We start from the raw sequence: 20246 nt of genomic DNA on the forward strand, positions 1-20246 counted from the left end.
GTTGGCTCCCAAAATGACCTTTTGCTGGCTATGGACTAATTCCTTGTTTTAGCATTACATTTTTGACAAAGTGCTCAGAAAGCTTAACATTCTCTGTAGCTGCAATGTACAATTCTTCAACTGCAAAGTACATATTTCAGCAAATGGAATAAAACACAATCTGCTACAGTCATTTTAATCAGCCAAATGGAAAGCAGTAATTCAGTGCTGTACACCAGAAAAATTTATGGACCATTCAGTGACGCTTCCAGTAACCATACATTCTTAAAACATCATTACAACTATAGCTATGAAATCCTGCATCGTGCCTGACTATTTTGTAGGTCCTTATCCAGCAGGAAAAGCTGCACAGGGCCACATACCAGCTCCAAGAGCACTTGCTGGAGGTAAAAATGCCTTCAGTTCAAAGCTTGGAAGAGAAATTCTCTCTATAGGCAGCTCCTGGCTTTCCTAATTCCCCCAGTTAGTAATTATCTCAATAGCTGGATATGTCTCTTATTGCTCAGTTGTGGACTAATAATATTTAGCTAATGACTGGCCATGTGGACTTTGAAAAGCAAAGAAAGTGTGGGCAAGACTCCAGCAGGAGAAGATGCTAAGCAAATGTCAGAGCAATGCGTGACACAGCTTCAAAATCTCCAGCCCAAACTTAAGGCTTCTCTCCTCAGCCCCTGATGTTGATGGTCAAACAATTATATTGATTTCATCAAAATATCTTGATTTTTCTCCACAAAAAGTCATAGGTAAGCTTATAGAACTACAAAAAAGTTTATCAGTGTTATTTTAACATCTCTTTGTTCTGCTAAGCAGCTCTGAAAGTCAAAGTTTGGGTGAGGAAGAAATGCTGTCAAACTCTTGGTAAATAACAAATACAACAGCTACATATTTTGAGTATTAAATACTTCTTTGTGATTTATTTTGAAGGACACTTGGTCAAAGTGGCCTGAACTTTCTGCCATTACAAGTTAAAACACACTTTTCAGAACCAGAGCAAGAGTTTTTATTCAATGTGACTGTAAAACAGGAAGACCAGATCATAGTTCCACAAAACTTAAATATAAATTGTAAATAAGCTGCAGGTAATTAATTTGACAGGAAAAGAGAAGGAATTGTTTATGTTCAATAAGAAAACATAACTAACTTACAGCCACAAGTGGATATACTGGATGGGAATATTAAAAAGTATTTGTGCAATTTCCCTTCTTGTAACTGCATGGGCAGAGATAATATCTTTATAGCAAAACAACAGCTTAAGCCACTTTGGTTTAAGCTAAACAACTGCTGTAGAGGTCCAAAGCAGTTATGACACATTGTCAGACAACTGGATTTATGTCAGGGCTCTGGTTCCAATGAGATTGTTGGCTTAGTGCTTTGTAGCTACAAGTGCAGCATTGCAAAGTCCAGGAAAAACCCCCTTTGCTGGGGATGAGCAGCCTCTTCTCTCACTGAAGATTTCCAAATTCAACATTTCGTTCTCAGACATGTAACAGCCCAGCCACATGCCTGCACCCACACAGCTTGAAACACAGGCTTTGGTAATGTGGCCTTTTTACGTGAAATGCCACATCCCTTACTCCAGGTGTTTTCCTTACTAGTTATGGACGCTTCTAGCAAATTACTGACAGCTTTATTAGGGGGAAATCCTTTCCATCAAGGTTTAAATCACCCCTCCAAACAATCTCTCCAAAAGATTCAATTTTTAAACTGAATTATCAGTATCAAATGCATACAAACTGCACTCTTTAGTTATAGCTTAGAGGTGGGGATCAAACTGGAATCAAAATGCCGAGGAATATTGGTCAGAGAACTGGGAAAGGGCAAGGAATTTTTCATATAAACTATTTGTTTTTGGAGTATCCCATAAAAAGCAGTGGGCAGTTCTGTTCAGTTTTTAAATGTGTGCCTTCACTGGAGAGATAATGTCATGAAAAGTTGTCACTTAGCTAAAAATGGATCCATTTTAAACTAATCTCAAAGGAAAGAAGGATTAGAAATGAAAATACAATTGTCCATAAAAGCAGCAGAGTTCAGCCTGTGAGAGGTACTGCTCAGACGAAGAGAACACGTACAGAACACCCCAGCAAAGGCCACAGGCTTGTGCAGTTGTTCCTGTAATCATAAATTTTCTTACTCTGTATTTACCTGGCTGAATTTGAATGTGTTTAAGACAACTGCAGTGATGAAGCTTATCCAAATGCATAGGTGCAAACACACACGTGTTAATGCTTAAACAGTAACAGCTGATAGAAGTGAGTTTGCTTTCTGGGTGGTGTACAGGAAAGAAAAGGCTCCCCTGGTCTCAGAGAGGATTTAGATTATCAACTCAAAGAAAATATCAAATGCCTCTAAAGGCACAAACAAGAGTTATCATCACTTTGAAAAATCAGAGTAAAAAATATTTAGATATTCAATAATTCCTGTTCTCTTTATTTTAAGGAGGTTGGGTATATCTTGAAAGATCATAAAAGGATCAATTTTGAAATTCACCACCCAGAATTAGTCACAATGCAGGAATTCCACCCTGGAAGATATCTTGGCCAGAACATACACCCTCCTGCTAGCCTGCCTGAGTGCAAATTGACTCAAGACATTCCCCAGTCCGAGGGACAAAGTGCTACAGGCCACTATCTGATTTTGATAAAAACAATACACCAAGGGATTTCTCATTCTTAGCAGGAAAGAGGTGGCTGAAGGATTACTGGGAAACTTTACATTTTCTTTCCCTTCCCTTTGTCCCTTAAGGCTTCACCAGGATGTTTGTCTCTTCTCTCAGATATGGTCAGGTTTGGATCCAGCTATTCTATCACAAATATTGTGAATATTTACAGCAAAAATGCCTTGCAGAGAGCAACACCCAGATTCAAGACAAGCTAAAGTGCAAGATTTAGCGTGAGCTGCTGTGATACCTGGTTAAACACAGACCAACACTGATAGACTCAGTCCTTCCTGAGGACTCCTTGATTAAAAGTTCATTGGCATAGTGATGTCAAGAAAATACAATTCTCTCTATTCTAGTATAATTTTGCATGAGCCCACAGTGACTTCATCGTGTCCCTCGAACAGGATGAGGACACAGCTCAAAAAAAAAAAGCTCTGGAGTCCTCACTCTTCAACACCCATTCACTGGGAGCAAGCTTTCATCTTCAAAGATTATTCAAAATGACAGAATTTAGAATATACATAGATTTGGTTGATTTGACAATGATAAGTAAATCCTTCAAGATAATTTAAAATTCAATGTCTTTAGGAGCAACAAGAAAGTCTGAAATCCTCAGCTGTGTGCCCCTTTTTTTCCTTTGGACTAAAGAGATATAAGAAGTTATGATTTAGAATTAGAGGTACCAACTTCACATATCCAGCTGGCTTTAGGAACAGGCATCTGTGGTTCCTTCCCAGAGTACATACATACCTAGGAAATTGCATACATTTAATACACATGACCAAAAGTTTAATTTGTGCCACTTAATGGGCACAACTCTAAATGATCTCACCCAGCTCCCTAACACTAGCAGTGCCAGCACAAGGCTGATTTACCCCACCAAAGATCCCCCTCCCAAAGCAGACACCAGGTATCTCCATCCTGCCTCTCTAAACACACGTTTTCCTTCATGGTCTTCAAGAGTGATATCTTCATTTCCCCTTCATCAGATGCAAAGTGTTCAAAATAACAGCATGGTTACTACCAGAGCAGTTACTATTATTTTCCAAGACAGGATTAGTTTAGTTGGAGATTTTTTTTTTCCTTAATTGGTGCTTTTTTTTGTTTTTAAAAAAGGACTGAGAAGGGCAAAAAATCACTGAATGGGAGCCAATTCGTTAACACTCCACAGCGTTATGAAAGGCAGAAGGTGTTGCCAGGTGTACACTCATAAGCAACAGAAATTTATGGTGTAAGCAAACATAGATGGAAAAGTCTACTTAGATAATTAGTGCTCATGCGGGGAGACTTTCTGGGCTCTGCTCTCTGCTAACACAAATGTTGGAAAAAATGACACTTTCTCCAGTAAATCCAGCTAGAGAGGAAAGGAGACTGAGGCTTGTCCTCCTCTGCACTGGAAAACAGATTTTTTTGCACCGGGCAGGACCTGAATCAACAGCTGACAAAGCAATGGCTCAACCAAGGCAGCTCCCCAAAACCACTGCAACCAGAGGGCAAGGCAGTGGTGCAGGACTGGGGCAGCCTCAGCACTCAGAATTGAGCTCTGTCTAGCAAAGACAGTTCATTTGTGTCTAACGACCACTGCAAACTGCTGGGAGCAGCTCAGCACAAGCTCCAGGATGGGAATTCCAACCCTGACACAAGGGGACTGCCTGAGAAACTTCTCCTCCTGGGGGAGGAGCTGCCGAGGTGTCGGGGACGTGAGGAAACCGCTGAGAGAAGACCCACACAGGAGGTGAAGGGAAGTCAGAAATGGCAATGCCTGAACAGCAATTTGCCACCAAAGTCACGCATTCCCAGTTCCTTGGAGGAGAGGGATCAGATGACCGAATCCTGACTTCTGACCTGACCTAGGCAGATACCATGAGGTTAAAGGTCTGTGCACTAACACACAGAGCAAGCTGGCCTCCCTAAAACTCTCTCTTAATCAGTAACCACCGACTCAGAATAAGACATCTAATCTGAAGCTATTTAAAATTCAAACAAACCCTTCCAAGTAATTGCTGTTACTTTCCCCTCAAATTCTTCTTCCCATTTCAGTTTCACAGGCCATAAACTCTATAGAAAATAATAACTTCTGACTTCCAAGGCTTCCTTTATTAAACTGCCATACACTTACCAAAGCGGATGGCCGTGTTTTTAACAATGCAGCCAAAAATGAATAGAGCAAAACAGTCTTAATCTGCTTTGCTAAGTCAGTCTTTAGTTTTCCAAATACGTCTCTAAAAATAATCCTTAGCTGCACTGCTAGGCTAGAAGCTTGAATTTCAGAGAAAAAATAAATAATTAGTGCTCAGTAACCGCCAAAGAAACCACCCGCCCTCCCCCAGAAGAAAACAACCACCTCTTTTTGCTTCCACGTTTGATCCAAGGCCATTAAAACATTTTCTGTTGACTTCAGCAAGTTTTTGGTAGATTTTTGTTTTTTTGAGAAGGAGGAGGGCTGGCTTTGGGTTGGTTGGTTGGCTTTTTTTTTTTCCTAACAGCTTTGGTCAAGAAGAGAAATTACAAAATGCCGTGGTGAGCCCTTACCTTGTAGCCGCCAATGCGATGCTCCTGCTTGAACTCCTTCCCGTTCTTCAGCCAGCGCATGGTCGGCGTTGGGTTGCCCATGGCAGGGCAGCGGAACTTGACGGTGTTGGCGGCCGGCACGGCGTGGAGCCTCTTCTCCATTTTGTCCGTGTGTGTCCAGTAAGGCGCCCCTGTTCCAAAGGGACACACGCAGAAACATCAGCACTTGGAAAGTCAGCTCCCCCGCCAGCCCCTTCCGCCGGCGCTCAGAGCCGCAGGAACCGGTTTCAGGCACGGTTTAAAAAGAGCACGCGGCTGGAGATCAGCTGCTGCCAGTGTCAGCCAGGGTTTTGCAAATGGCTCAGTCTGCCGCTCTGGGTATTTAATTTGTGACAAAATTCCAGTAATTAACCACTGACAACTTTTGTTTTGCGTACATCAAGTAAGACACAGGGACCGGGTTTTCATCAGATAATTTTGACCTCAACTGAGTTACTGTGATGGTTCAAACTGAGAGTTTTTTGCCCTCAGCTCTGAAGCCAGACAGACCAAGACAGAAGATGCATGGAAGCATCAGCCTTCCCCTTTCCCCTTCTGTGAGAAGGGGATGAAAACACCCCCCAGTCTGACAGCAGCTAAAGCCTGCAGTGTGTGGTGCCAAGGTGAACTGTGCTGCTACTGCCATAGAAACCACAGAAATGTATTTACAAATGGAACATATTTCTGAAATCTTAACACAAGCAGAGGAAACCAAACGAGTAAATGTGGATCAGCAAAAAACATTTATCATTTTGGAGGGGTTTCCCACACTAATGAGGCTCCTGGAGTCCAAAGGGTCAGTGACATCCAAAAACATGGCATAAAATGAGAGTGCCTCTCTCTCAACACATATTTTCTGAGGTGATCATTTTCCCAGACCCTGACATTGCTCTCCTGGCTCTCGCTCACTCCTTGCCATGTCCTGGCCCAGCCTGTGCCCAACTGAACATCATGAGAAGCATGTTTGTCATGTACCAATAGAGAAAACACAGCAGAACAAAATTTACAACTGCCCATGTGTTTTTACCCTCACAGAAGTAAACTTAGAGTCATAGACCCAAAGACAAAGTTATCCCATGCTCCTGATCCTTGCACAGCTTTATCTACATCTCTCAAAGACTTCATGGCATTGCTTCAGTCATCTCACCATAACAGGGTTGTTTTGTTTTGGTTTTTTTTTTTTTTAAGTTAAAGATTCAAGACCTATTTAATAGCAGGAAACATTAATTTCTTTTACAATGGAGTTTTCCTGAAGCAAATCAGATTAGTGTGGAATTTTTAGGACTAGGGGGGTCCAGAAAAATAACTCCATTTCTCTCAACCCTGCTTCATTTCCTTCATTAGCAGGCCAACACTCCACTATAAATAAATTCTTCCGTTCCTCAAATATTTATAGTAGTTCTTACAATCAGTGCAAATTCAGAAATCCTGCTACCCCCACCCCCTCTATAAATAAAAATACAGCTGGACAGAAAATACAGGAATAAATCCTTTAACAAAGTCTCTCTCAGTATAAAGAAAACATTCTAAAAGCAAGTCCTATAATGATGCTATGAACGATAAGTGTTTGGGTTTTTTTTTTTGCCCGAAGTGGCAATTAGTGTTAAAATTAATGAAGTAGAAAAGCAAAGCAAATTTATGCATGTAATCAAAATAGAAAATCAAGTAACTATTGAAAATTTAACTGCAACACTAAGAAATTGTTATGCAGACTGAAGTGAATTAGGGATGCAAGGAAAATCACTGTTAACATTATTTGCTAAAAGCAGGATCACATTAAAACAACAGAAGACTTTAAACAAAGCCAACCAGAGGAATTAACTGCTACACGCAAAGGCCAAATTACATTACAAGTACACCAGGCAAAGGCAGAATTACATGCTGGTACTGAGGGATTAAAAAGCTGTTTTCCCTGGACTGCTAAAAAGTCTTCCACAAGGCAACCTCTGCTGGGCCCTACTTGCAGCTCCCATAAAGTCAAAGCAAACTGGCGCAGGTCAAAGACAATCAACCATCCAATCCAGTTGTATCAGCACCCCAGCCAGAGCAGAGGGTTTGCTTCAGCCCCAACTGGGTACTGCCATCCCAGCAGCTCTGCAGCCAGCACGGTCACTTCTCACCACTTCCATCACACAAACCTCTCTCACATGTACAGGGCACAAAGAGCCACATGCAGCCCCTGGCAAGCACAGCCTTGGAGCCACGAGCTCCACAGCTCACCCACGGCAAGAGCAAGCTCTGGGAAGCTCCCATCAGGCTGCAGACTGGGACCAGGGCACTGGAATCAGTCAGGATGCAGCTCCCCAAAGCTGCTTCACACAGCCAAGTTTGTACTGTTATGGTCCAGCCCATCCTCTGGTTTTCTTGAAAATAACTATCCTTTCCATCCACAGCCTGCTCCTGGAAAAGCTCCAATACAACAAATGCACAGAGGGAGATCTCTGACAGAGATGGGTGCAAAAAAGAGGCCAGGCAGATGCAGGCAGGAATGAAGAGAAGCGGTTCCATTTTGTCCCACAGGAGGGGAAAGGAAAGACCCCAGACTGGGAGAAAGGTTTGTTTGGCAAGCTTCCCCTCACCCAACCTTCAGCATAACCTGCAATGCTTCTAAATTACAGGTCAGCTTGGAGAAAAACATTCAGACATCACATATGGAAAGCACCATCTGAAAATGCTTCAAGACATCCTACATTTGGCAGCTCCTCAGCATGTTCAAGGAAAAGAGGAAAAGGCAGCAACATCCACAAACCACCACTCTTGCCCTCAAATTGTGCTTTCATTCAGTGATTGATCTGATTAACACACAGCATTCTTCTTCACAGATTAAATCATCATAACCTAAAACACCTTTTAGTGCTTCTATTTGTCTTGAGAGGAAAAACACCGAGCTTCACTAAAACCGACAATGAGCACAGTAAATGAGTGGACACCACCAGGTGCTGACTGCTCTCATGGGCCACCTCCATCACATCCCATCACTGCCACCAGGACAGGCAGAGTAGGAGGCACCACTGCTAAAAGTTCACAGTAACCACAGGGCAGACTCCAGCATGAAGCAGCAAAGAGCAGCAGGGGAACGGGTGGGAATTCCTGAATGCTCGTAGAGTTCTCATTAGTGAAGAAAATATCCTGCTGACCCACACTGCACAGACATTACATCTAATCAGCCAAATCTCCTGCATGTGAAATTGAAATTAGGAAGCCCAGGGGACCACTTCACTTCAGGACTCTTCAGTTTTTATTTGGACTTATCTAATACAAAGAAACACAAAAGTAGGCAATTCCAGCCTGCCTGACAAGCACCTCAAGCAGGCAATAGAGCGCCATAAGTGACCACATCAAACTCCTCCAAGGTTTTCAGTGCTATTGTATTTGACCTTTAATTAAAAAACACTTCTAGGCAACATCCAATTTTTGCTGCTCCCCTGAGTGGGTTTCCACTCTACAGGATTTGATGAATTTGAACCTTGTTTCATCCTTTCTGAAACTCTTCAAGGCATGAAAGGAACAGCATGTGGATTACATTTAGATACTTTTTGTTCTTGGTGCCAATTTACCATTGCTTGGCCCAGAAGAAATTGTTTAAAGGGCGATAAGGAAAAGAAGTCATAAAGCCTCCAGTTGCCTGACCAGAATTCAAGGCAGAGCAGCAGCATCTTCAGGGCTACCCAGAGATCTACAGAATAAATTAGTCAGTGGACTTGATTGCAACCACCAACCCTTTGTGGAGAAAGGGTACTGTTTTGCAGTGGAACCAATCCTGCACCTTCCCCACGAGCACTAATCCCTTCAACAAAAGCTGGAAGTAATAAAAAGCTATTCAGGATGCAGTCTGGAACAAATCTACCACAGTGTTTTTTCAGACAGTTAAAGTATCTGTCAAGCTGAAGGGACAGCAAACGCAGAGTGAAATTTGCTCTGCGTGCCTCTTACTGAAAACACACACAGGGCCAGTGTTCAAATGCACATGGGTACAGACCAGTGCCCTCCTCTCCCAAGGAGGAGCTGCTCCTCACATCTACAGAGTCACCTACAGCCTCCACTGACTTCAAGAGCAATTGTATTTTCTGGGGAGCCTTGAAAATTACACTAGATTTCTTCAACAGCCTCTCCACCTGCATTTGGAAACCTTGGCCTCTGAAATACAACAGCTTAAAAGAGTACTTAAATAAAACAGCTCTAAAAAGTTTGTTTTAGTTTTAAGTATGCAGGAATGAGAATGCCAAGGTTCAGCTTCCTGTTGAAGGCACTACAGCCATTTCCTGCCTCATCTCGTCATAATTAACATGCCAAGACAGCTGGACTTTATCAGAATTGTTTCATCAAAAAGCAACAACCTTTGAAGACTCTGGCCTTTTGTTTCCATTAGTAAAGGCATAACCAGGCCAATTTCCATTGCTTATCCTTAATGATCACAGCTATAATTTGTATGTAAATTATCAGTTAAATCATTTGAGATCTGCAAAACTCAAACTGTGATTGAGGAAACACTACTTAAAAGACTTCTGTAGAAGAGCAGCAGCCAGGGACTATTGTGAGGTCATGGACTTTGCCAGGCTCAACATCCCACAGGAAGGGAAGGTAAAGGGCATTTGGCCATTGTGTTCCACTGCCTGCCCCACAGCACACACAGGGCACACACACAGCTCCTGGTTCACTCCTCCATCTTCCACCTTTCTGAAGGTAACACAGTACCTTCAATTAGATGTGGCCTCTTGGATGTGATAGAAAACTTGGAAGAGGAAAAAAAGGCTTACAAAGCACTAGGCACACCACACCAAGTCCCACCCCTGACTTTCACACATAACTTGCCAAATCACAACCCTCTTTCAGCAGCCTTGTATAAATCCAAGGGAATTACTATGATGCAATTTTTCACTGAACACAGAATGCTTGGAGGACATGGTGCCATGACCCTTCAGTCATCGTTCTGCTTCCAGCTCAGACCCTGGGAGGCTGTGCTGCTCCCTCAGCAGACAGTGGACACCTTTTAAAGAGCAATCCAACAAGGAGTTTCTTGTGGAACGCTCTGCTCAGACCTAAATCTGTCTTTTGCAGTTTCCTCCCTTCTGTCTCCCCACTTTCTCCACATCCCATCCGCAATGTTTGAACGTTCACGCCTGAGAGGCATCTTTCACTCAGAGCAGGGAAAGTGTGCTGGCGCCTGCTGCAGCACACACCCCTGTCCCAGCAGATGGACACTGTCAAGGGCCTTTCACCAGCTCCCCAATCAAGATTGATTAACAGTGGCTTAAAATGATAGCTCGTTTTACAAGAACGTCATTAGCGCAGCCGCTGGGCACTGCTCCCTGTCACTGGAAGGGCAGGAATCCTTCTGAGGCCACTACAGAGCACAGCTGCCTTGAGAGCAGGTCCTTCACTTCTTCCAAAAGCCATTTATGCTCACAATGGATCACCAAAGCCACCACTGCAGATCAGAAGCACAATTGTCACTGAAAATGTCACAAGTCCTTTTCTGACCAATACCAGTAAAGCTTTAAGGAACAGCAAACATCGGAAATGCTTCCTAACAGGAATTTCTAACCACAGCTCCATTTCAGGGCAGAGCTAACACTGCCTGGATTGGTGAGTTTCGCCTAGACAACCTATTTTAAAAGCAGTGTCCTTTTCCAAGCTCTCCAATTCTCTTGGCCACTGCATTCCTCTGTCAGGGCAGCCTCCAGCTGCCTGATCTCAGCCCCTTCCAGAGGCACCTGTGCATCAGGCCAGGGTTAATCACACTAACAGATGGCAGAGGCCAAACAGGCAGCTAGGAACTTATATCACTTTAAATAGCATCTAATGTTTCACAGCTTCAGGCCGGGGGCAGCCGCACACAAAAGGCACCAACCGGGGCAGCCGAAATCAGGGGCAGCCGAAATCAGGCTCCTGCTTGCTCACCTGAACAAGTGCTCCAGGCTGCGGGGCAGCTGCCAGCTCCTGGCCAGGCAGAGCAGCAAACACACTCCCTGCCCACTGTGGGTGCTGCTCAGACTTCTCCCCCAAAGGATTTCTGTGCTGTGTTAGTGACTTACCAGGCACCAGTGACAGCAAACCACCAGTCACCGAGGGGGTTTTGCTACACTGCACAGTGCATAAGGAGCCAATATGAATTTTACATAATCTTTTTTTCCTCTTAGAGAGTGCTCTATTTAGAGCTTATTAATAGCTTTATGAATTCTCTAAAGGGGACGAAGTTTAACGCATTCAGATAGGTCTAAGACTCTTTTAGCCCATTTTCATCACGCATAAGTAACATAAAATGTGGGTTTAGCACTGAATCGCCTTCTTTGCAACAAACCTTAAGGTTCTTTGCAGACAAAAGAACCTCATTTTCTCCAATTCATCCACCCTGGTGAGATTTCTGTTGAGATTAGGGATTGAAGGATTTTCCTCATTACAAGTTAATTTTTTTTTTCAAGTTTTCATATCACCTTTTAACAAAATAAACTGGATCTATGTTTCTTCTGTTGAATTTCTGCACACATTCAGGAAAAGTTAGTTCATCTGTCAGAGTCTAAACCAGACAAAGACCAAACTTCGATTCAGAAAGAAAGGAAACTGCAGAAATGCCAGGAAGAAGGGAAAAAAGAAAGTACAGACCAGAAAAGCACGTTCAAAAGAATATTAGTTTATTTTTCATTTTTCTTTTCCAAGTCACGAGCTACATGAAACGGAAAACAGAGGAGGACAAAGATAGCACTATTTGATAGTACATGCAGTTAACAGTGAAGAAGCTCTGAAGACAGGAGCGCAAGAGATGGGACATAATTCTCCACGTGGATCTTCCTAGTGACTTCTGGCAGTTCACTGTTACTTACTCATCTGGTTGCTGTCATTCACAAAGTCCTCGGACCCATCATTGTCATCTTCATCATCCCCAGAGGAAAGAGCATCTGCACATTAAAAACAACCAAGTCTTTAAACCAGCCTATTTTTTTTTTACAGAAAAACAAATTGATAAGCTACACCTTAGACTGTGTATTAAGAAGAATAAATGTTTATGTTAGTTGTTCAGAAGCTAGAGAAAAAGAAAATCCGGCCACAAAATGTGCTATTTCCATGTAAAATTGTAACAAATCTAGCTAATAGTCCTGAAGTGCTAGAGTGTCTCATGAGGAGTTTGCTAATTGTAAAAATTTTTCTGCTTAATATTTATTTCTTTAACTTCTGTTAAAGAAATGCAGTTGAACAGAACTGAGCATCTCCAGAACAGTTTCTCTAAATTTGAAGGATGTAGAACACATATTTTCCTCTTCTGATGCATGGGGCAAAAACCTGTATTCATTCTACTGGCTTTAACCTCATCACAGTAACTGTGTAATTTAATCCTATCAGAGTGGCATAAAACAGAGAGGCCTACAGCAGCTGTTAATCTCTGTAGAGCCCATGGAGCAAAAAGGAGTAGATACAAACTGAGCCCATTTCAGGGTCAGGACAAGGAGAAAAATCCCAAAAATGGCTACAGAACTCATCTTAACTCACTGTGCCCTAATGCACTGTTTCATGTTAGGTCATAAAGTGTCTTAACATCACATCTTACAGCTTCTGCATGCAAAAACCTGTGTTTGACTCACTCACCTGTAACATTTACAATGAAGTACAGAGTATCACTGTCTAGGGTCCTAACAGCAGTGCAAGCATAGAGGCCCGAATCTCTGGCTGTGGCATCCTTAATTTGTAAGTACTCCCCAATAATCACTGTCCTATTGTCAGGCCCCAAAGGGAGCCCATCCTTAGTCCAACTGATCATGACGGCGTCTCTCAATTGACAGCGCAACTCAAGCGTCTCTCCTGGAAGTGCTGAGTAAACATCTGGCTGAGAGATTTGGTATTTGGTTGGCGGCTCTGTGAAGGTGGAAGGAAAGGAGGAAAAAATAGAAGGAAGAGAAGGGAAAGGAGAGAATTTCCAACACAGGTCAGTGAAGGCCCTTTTCATCCATGGAAATCAAGTTACGTTAAATTTAAAAAAAGGTTTGTCCAGATTAGCCCAGTATTCCGTGTTGTTAAACTGAACCACATGCAAGTTATTTTCGAGAAGTTCACCACCAGTAAAGCTCAGGCACTGTTGATCAGTGTCTTGGCATGTCCCTTGTCCCCAGCACCACACAAACACATTACTCCCCTCATCGGTCACACAGAACAGGGGACAATGAGGTTTGCAGAACCTGGAGGCTTCAAGGACTTGTAGGAGAAGGAGGAGTTCAAAAGGCAAATCCCATTTTCTGTCTTAGTGTTTGGGTCCACAATTCAAATGTATAATTATCTTTCCCCACCTGATTTTATTATAAGTTGCTTTTTAACTTTTAAAACCTGGGAAGTGCTGAAAGTGTTGAAAGAAAAAGATGCCCAAAAACCCCTTCATTCACTAAGCTAATAAACATGAGTTCCTATACACAGCATATGTGATGCCTTTTATTTTTCTCCCTGTGCCCATCTCAAAGTCTCTACATTTGCCTTCTGCACTACCAGCACTTCTCTCCATGGCAGTAACTTTTCCCTTTAAATTCTTTTTTGCTTCATTACTTATTTCACAACCTCTCCCAAGCGGAATACAGCAGAAACCCAGGGGCACAAGCAAAGCTTTCAAAGTCGAAGTACGCGCAGAAGTTCCGAACGCAATGGCTCATCCGTCAGCTCCCTTTGGTAACAAGAAGAATGTCAAACCACAGTCTTTTTCCAAAAAAACATCCTTGGAAAACTACATCTGCCTATAGTTACTAGAGCTTCATCCCCCCCGTTGCAGGGCCAGCTCCCAGCAGGGGGAAAGAACCAGCAGCCCCGGGCACTCCAGACTGTCTCCACAGTGCAGAGCAAAGGCTCAGCACACCTACGATGAGCTCTGGCTGTCCCACAGACAGGCACTGCTTCTGGAATTGGTTTCTCCCTACCACCACACTATCCCTCTTCCAAGGGCCTCGACAAGGGCGGCAGGAATGGTAAATAAAGGAAAGAAGCACAGAGGCATCTTCTGTTTGCTCATGGGGAGGGTCAGAGCTCACAGACAGCTGCTCCCCACGCACCCCGGACACGTCCTGCCCTGCACAGGCACCAACTGCGTCCCTGGGAATAAATAAAACACTTCTCTGTCTGCTTGGGACTCTGAGGGACTACTGAAAGGTGACTCTCTGATGTCCACACTTCCTTCTAAGAAGGCCAAAACCCTGAAACCAGTGTTCCCCCTCCTAGGGTTGTCATTTTTTGTATCACACTTTCAACAGGGAAGCCTGAAACAAGCACCACATCAGAGCAGGCCTGGACCTGGAGATTGTCAAATATTGGAGTTCTGTCAGTAGCTGAGTTTTGTGCAGCCCTGCAATGAGCAGGGAGTTGGATTTGATGGTTCCCATGAGTCCCTTCTAACTTGAAATACAATTCCATGAGCACCAGAAGGGTCCAGCACATTGGGGATTCATGGCATTTAGGTATCAGGTTCTACTAACGGATTTGGAGACCCAATTTTACTCCCACTCATCCTGCAATCCTGTCATTATAGGAGTGTGCCCTATCAAAGTTTCTCCTGCCTTTTACATTAGAGCAAACATGTCTTCTCAAAGAACAGATTTGACACACACATCACACCAAGCTGGCAAATGAAACCCATCCCAACATGACCAGTTACAGAAACTGTAAATCTTCTTGGATTTAGATTTTTTAACAAGGTCTCAAAACTTTCAAGCATGCACATTTCCATCTCAAGAGTCTAGGACAGGCTCCAATACCAATTTATACCTCTTATAAACTAATTCAGTCTTGCTGATACAGTCATGAACCCACAGGTCTGCAATGCAGGTGTTTCACTGAGTGCTACATTATGCTCTTAGAAATTGAATTTCCAGAAGGAACACAGGCTCCTTTCTACATATATTTTGTCCCAGTAATGAGTGAGTTTGAATCTGCTTGAGAATTTTTTTTTAATTCAATTTCACTGTCAAATAAAAAAGGTACCTGAAGCCAGTTACCTAATTTACTTTGAAGTTAATAAGACTTTGTAACTCTCTATCTGCAAAAAAAATTTCTTTACAGTTTACACTGCGCCAGCAATGTACTGGAGTTTAAAAATGTCTTTGTTTAAACTTCTTTAAAAGCCACCTTGGATGATGATACCTCAAACCTCCTTTAAGTGCATTAGAGCCTTCTGCTGAACAGTGCCAGGAAACTCACAGGATGAGCCCACACACAATTAAAAGAAAATTAAAATGAAAATAATTTTTTAACATCACATCCCTGATTTCATCTCTTTTTAAACTACTAACTCCAAATTTGCAGAGTCTTTCAACACAAATCCAAATGCAAACTTAAGAACAGTAATTTATTTCCAAACTACAATTTAAAAAAAAATCCTTTTACAAAGAAAACCACTAGTACACTGAAGGAAAAACAAGTTTCAAGTATTAGCATTTGGTATGTATTATCCTCCTCCATTTCTTTCTCTCTAGAGTATCAGGGAAGATGCAGCAAAAGTGTTGTCATGACATAATGAAGTCATGTTTGGAAATTGTGAGTTATTTCAGGTAAGCCTTTGTGTTGCCAAAGTAGAATGTAGCAGCACTTAAGACTGTCACTTTTTATAATGTTTGCCTATAAACTTTTTTCCAGTGTGGGTTTGAAATGGTGCCCAAAAGCAAACAGAGAACAGGTGGGATTCCGAGGCATGAATCCACCCAACAGCTTCACTGCGAAAATCAACCAGTTCAAAGTGTTCAGAAATTCCCAACAGCACATAAACAACCTATGCTGCAAAGTTAACTCTCCCTGGGACACTGCACAAGGATTTTTGCACTGCTCTGAAATTTAGGGGCAAATTTTGAACTCATATCCGTGCTGCACCATCAACCCAGTGGCTCCCCTGTGGCTGACAGCAGGATTCTGTGCCTGCTCCAGAGGCAAGGCTTGATGATCTGCTATCACATCCAGCTCCTCCAGCCCTCTTGGAAGCTCTGCTTTGGAACTGGACCCTCAGCCATCACCAGAGGCCTGTGAAGCATCCCTTTGCTGGATTTGTCAGGTTAGATATAAAGAAGTTTCTACAATGAGGGTGGCCCCGGCACAGGTTGCCCAGAGAGCTGGTGGATGCTCCATCCCTGGAAACATTTAAGGCCAGGCTGGACAGGACTTTTAGCAGTCTGCTCTGGCTGAAGATGTCCCAGCTCATTGCAGGGAGGTTGGAGCCTTTAAAGGTCTCTTCCAACCCAAACAATTTCTTAATTCTAAGGAGGCACAAGATTCCTTTTCAAGGAAATCCTGCAAATCCTGTAACTGTGGCATTGGTTCCTCCTGCACTACCTGACATGAATTACACTGACATTGGTGCACTACCTGACGTGAATTACACCTGTCACCCCTTAGAACACCAAACAAGCAACAAAGACACATGCAGAATGACTCTGGGTGCTCTCAAACACTGCAGGACAGGGAACACTGCTTCTGCTATTTTCTGCTCTCAGCTACATCCTTATTTGTAAGAGTGGTGCACACAATGTATTTAAACTTTATAGGTGGAGCTGTTGAACAATACTGCCATGGAAAACCAAGCTGCTGTTAAATAAACAGCTGTGAACTTTTCCTCTGCCTGCTCATACAGCCTCACAGCATGGCTTATGCCATCCAGCCATCAAGTGGAGTAAAGACTGTTTGTATAAAAGCCATGACCACAATAGAGGACTGGGGACACTCTGACTGCTCTATTTCAGATTAATAAGATACACAATTGTATTCCAAATCATGTTTCTGTTCCAGATTTGGTCACTGAGCCGTTTATACTTCCTTAGGGTTTAAATTATTATTATTATCATTATTATTAGTCTCCATTTAATAAAATGTTAACAAAGAGCTGCTTATCTTAAGTCTCGAGTCATTTAGTTACTTAGTTACAGAGCCAAATAATGAAACCATCAGCTAATAGCTAACCCCAGCAAAGATTCTCACACAACTCTCCAGAACACAAAAGCCTCAGACCCCATCAAGCCACTTTCACTTCAAAAGGCTTTAGTAAATAACTAAACACTCACCACAGTGTGCCCAGAAGGGTCAACAGACCTGACCTGTCAAGAATCCAAGAGGTTCATTGCAAAACTGAATGTCCCCACGGGGAACCCTAGGCTGCCAACCACCACCACCACTGCTGCTTGTCCTACCCCTCCTCATGGTTCTCCTGTCATTGAGGGAAATCCAGCAAGACCACACTGGATGAACATGGAAGGGGATGTCAAATAGGTCTCATGATTCTGCAAGTCAAGCCCAAGGCTTTAGGCTCTCTGCAAGAAGCAGCCCAGGTTTCACCAGGCAGGTGTGCAGCCTTCCCTCCCACCTCCCAGGGACAAGATGATGGAACTCTCCCTTAATTTAAGCTGGCAGACCAACATCAAGAGGCTCTCCATGCCCTCTTCTGACAATGGATGATAAAATCAGCCTGCAGAAGACAGCCACCAGTTTAAGAATGCAGAGAGTCATTCCTGGCCATGGTGACCATCTCCCATTAGCCAACAGCAAAACAAAGGCTCCTTAGACAAAGGGGCACAGAACAGTGTTTGCAATTCATCCATCAGCTGCTCCAAAGCCACTGGATTCCTGCTGTCCCATTTGTACTGTTCCTGTCAGCCAGCTGCCAGCTCTGCCCAGCTCTGCCTCCGCCAGGCACCATCAGGAAGTCTCTGCTCTGATAAAACACTTTTCTTTCCAAATTGCTACAGTTCCTCCCATAATTTTCAAACACTAACAGTTTATTATTTTTAAATTCCTTGTCCCTGAACAAGACTCCAAAGAGCACGAATCATTTCCCCACCGTCGAAGGTATAAAAACACTAGCTGCTCAAATCTGAAGAAAAAGATCTGGGCCTTGTAGAAAAGCTTCAAGCACAAAACTTGAAAGAGCTATCTATGATGGTAACAAACATAAATACGTGGCAGATTCTAAGTCTTTAATCGTTCTTTTACCAGAAACTCCTAGGCTGCTCTATTTGAAACACTTTCACAAAACAAAGGGCCAGATTCTCCAAAATAACTTTTTCCTGGCATGTTCATTAGTATTGTTATCCTTATAGAATAAGGACATAATCATCTGATGGGTAATGAGATGAAACCAGACCAAAAAAAAAAAAAAAATTACGTAAGGAACAGGAGTAATCCTCTTGCCCTGGAAATGAACATTTGCAAAATAAAGTTGCCACATCATATGTGGCTGGTGCTCCAGCAAGTCTGGAGCTTCCAGCCACACTGACCTGCTGGAGCTTGGACCATGTCAACTCCTACTCAGTGCTACATATACTAAAACCATCTAAAAAAAAGTGAATCTCCTCCAATTGCAATAACTTGCCAATGTCATCATGGGTAAGGGAAAATATTACAGTGCACTATATCTTGTTTTCCTACGCTTTGAAGGCTTAGAAAAATAAAAAATCTGGTGAGCAACAAAGCGTTTTGCCATTTGCCGGACTCCCTGGACAAGAAAAAAAAACCTCTGCTAAAACCAAAAATTATCCCCATGTGATTATATCCCATCTGTCTTGGGTCATACTCCTTGGCAGCAGGTAATAGTCCCCAAGCAGCATTTGGCCCTGGCTACAGCCACCCAGGCCCCATCACACCCAGCAGAGGAGGGCAGTGGGACCAAACCTCATGAGGATGTTGGTTGACAGGGGTGAGGGACATGAAAATTTCATCAGGGCTTCAATGACTGCCAAGCAGTTGGGTGGACTTGTCTCACTCGCCCTGTGGTTAGGGAAAGATTCATTCCCAAAGAGAAAAAAATTAGACTTGTCTAGGCTTCGTGCAGAGATGAAAAATCCCTACAACTCACAGCCTGCCTGCTCCTACCTGTCTTTATAGACGTGACTGTTGAGTTACGGCTGCTCAACCACGCAACCTGCGTCCAAAACGCCAAGTATCACATGCTCACGGGCTTGGCCCTGTGCTCTGTGCTGCTGGAAGCCAGGCCAGGGAAGGCTCAGAGCATGCCAAGTTCAAAGTAAACAGCAGAGAGACCAGCGAGGCCACCTCCTGCTGCTGGGAACTGCCCTGACACTTCTTCCTGCTTGTCCCCATTCCGCACGGCCTGCTCCTTGCAGGATGAAGAGTTCTCCACACAGCAGCACCAAAGGACTGGTCTCCAGATAGGGCAAGAAACAGGAAAGCACCAGGATGGCTTCTGCAGGAAGACCTGGCAACCATGGAGGGAAAGAGCACCCCCAACCTTGAGAAGCCACACCAAACCCCCTAAAATTACTGTGCTGCCTTCTGTAATTTCATCAGTTTGATGAGAAACTAAAGGCCGTCTTCAGGATTGAATGCTTGGCTCCAGGCACTAAATCTTGACCATTTGTGTTCAAGACATACTCCACCACCTGCCTGAAGTAACAGAGTGGGAGTCTCTCTGCTAAGTGAACTGAGGAGTAAAACAAACCTAATACACATGTAACACAATCTCAAAAATAATTAACTGTTCTTCAAACTCATTACAGAAGAGTCTTCTCATGTAATCTATTATACAATACAAAGGGGAAATGAATCACATCTTGCCAGAACCTCAAATGAAAAGCTAAAAAAAAAAATTAATCTTCTCTTTCTAAAAATGCAGAATGTGAAACTAGGAACATATTCTTATTGTTTCTTCTTTCAGCAAGAGCAGAACTTCAAATCTCCCTGACTGAACTCTGCACGTAACCAAGTGGCAGAGCAATTAAACCAGCTCCTGTTGTTCAACCCAGCCTTAAAGTCTGCTTGGGAAAGGCTCCATAATAAGATATATAGCCTTGGGAAAGCGTACAAGCACGTATATTTGGTTGCAAAAGGTTTTTCTTGGGCTTAGTATTTTCTTCCATCTATTCCAATCTGTAGCTCTTTTTCAGGTTCTTTATTTGCATTTCAAGAGCAACATAAAACCTGAACAGAACATAGCATAGATCCAAACATAAAAACAGAACCTTTTTCTTCCAGGTTTGCCAAAATCCATGCTCAAGACTATAACAGCTCAATGTGCAAAAGAAATAAATTATAACTGGGAGGTTAAAAATTGCACAATTCAATGTTGCAGTGTTAG

General features: G+C 43.0%; 1 protein-coding gene across 11 annotated transcripts in view; it reads right to left on the minus strand.

Moving 5' to 3' along the window:
- Nucleotides 1-20246, minus strand: part of FGFR2 (fibroblast growth factor receptor 2) — an 80167-nt gene that overhangs the window by 47611 nt on the left and 12310 nt on the right. For 6 of the 11 annotated variants that reach the window (XM_039709174.1, XM_039709175.1, XM_039709173.1 and 3 more), the window contains 3 exons: nt 12791-13057; nt 12031-12105; nt 5192-5361 (listed from right to left, as the gene is read on the minus strand). In XM_039709174.1, coding sequence (XP_039565108.1) covers nt 5192-5361; nt 12031-12105; nt 12791-13057 — 512 coding nt within the window. The remainder of the gene's footprint in view (nt 1-5191; nt 5362-12030; nt 12106-12790; nt 13058-20246) is intronic. The other 5 variants (XM_039709181.1, XM_039709178.1, XM_039709180.1 and 2 more) reach the window with 2 other exon arrangements.

The sequence above is a fragment of the Passer montanus genome, unplaced genomic scaffold (genome assembly GCF_014805655.1).
Source record: "Passer montanus isolate IOZ18808 unplaced genomic scaffold, ASM1480565v1 scaffold21, whole genome shotgun sequence".
NCBI lineage: Eukaryota > Metazoa > Chordata > Aves > Passeriformes > Passeridae > Passer > Passer montanus.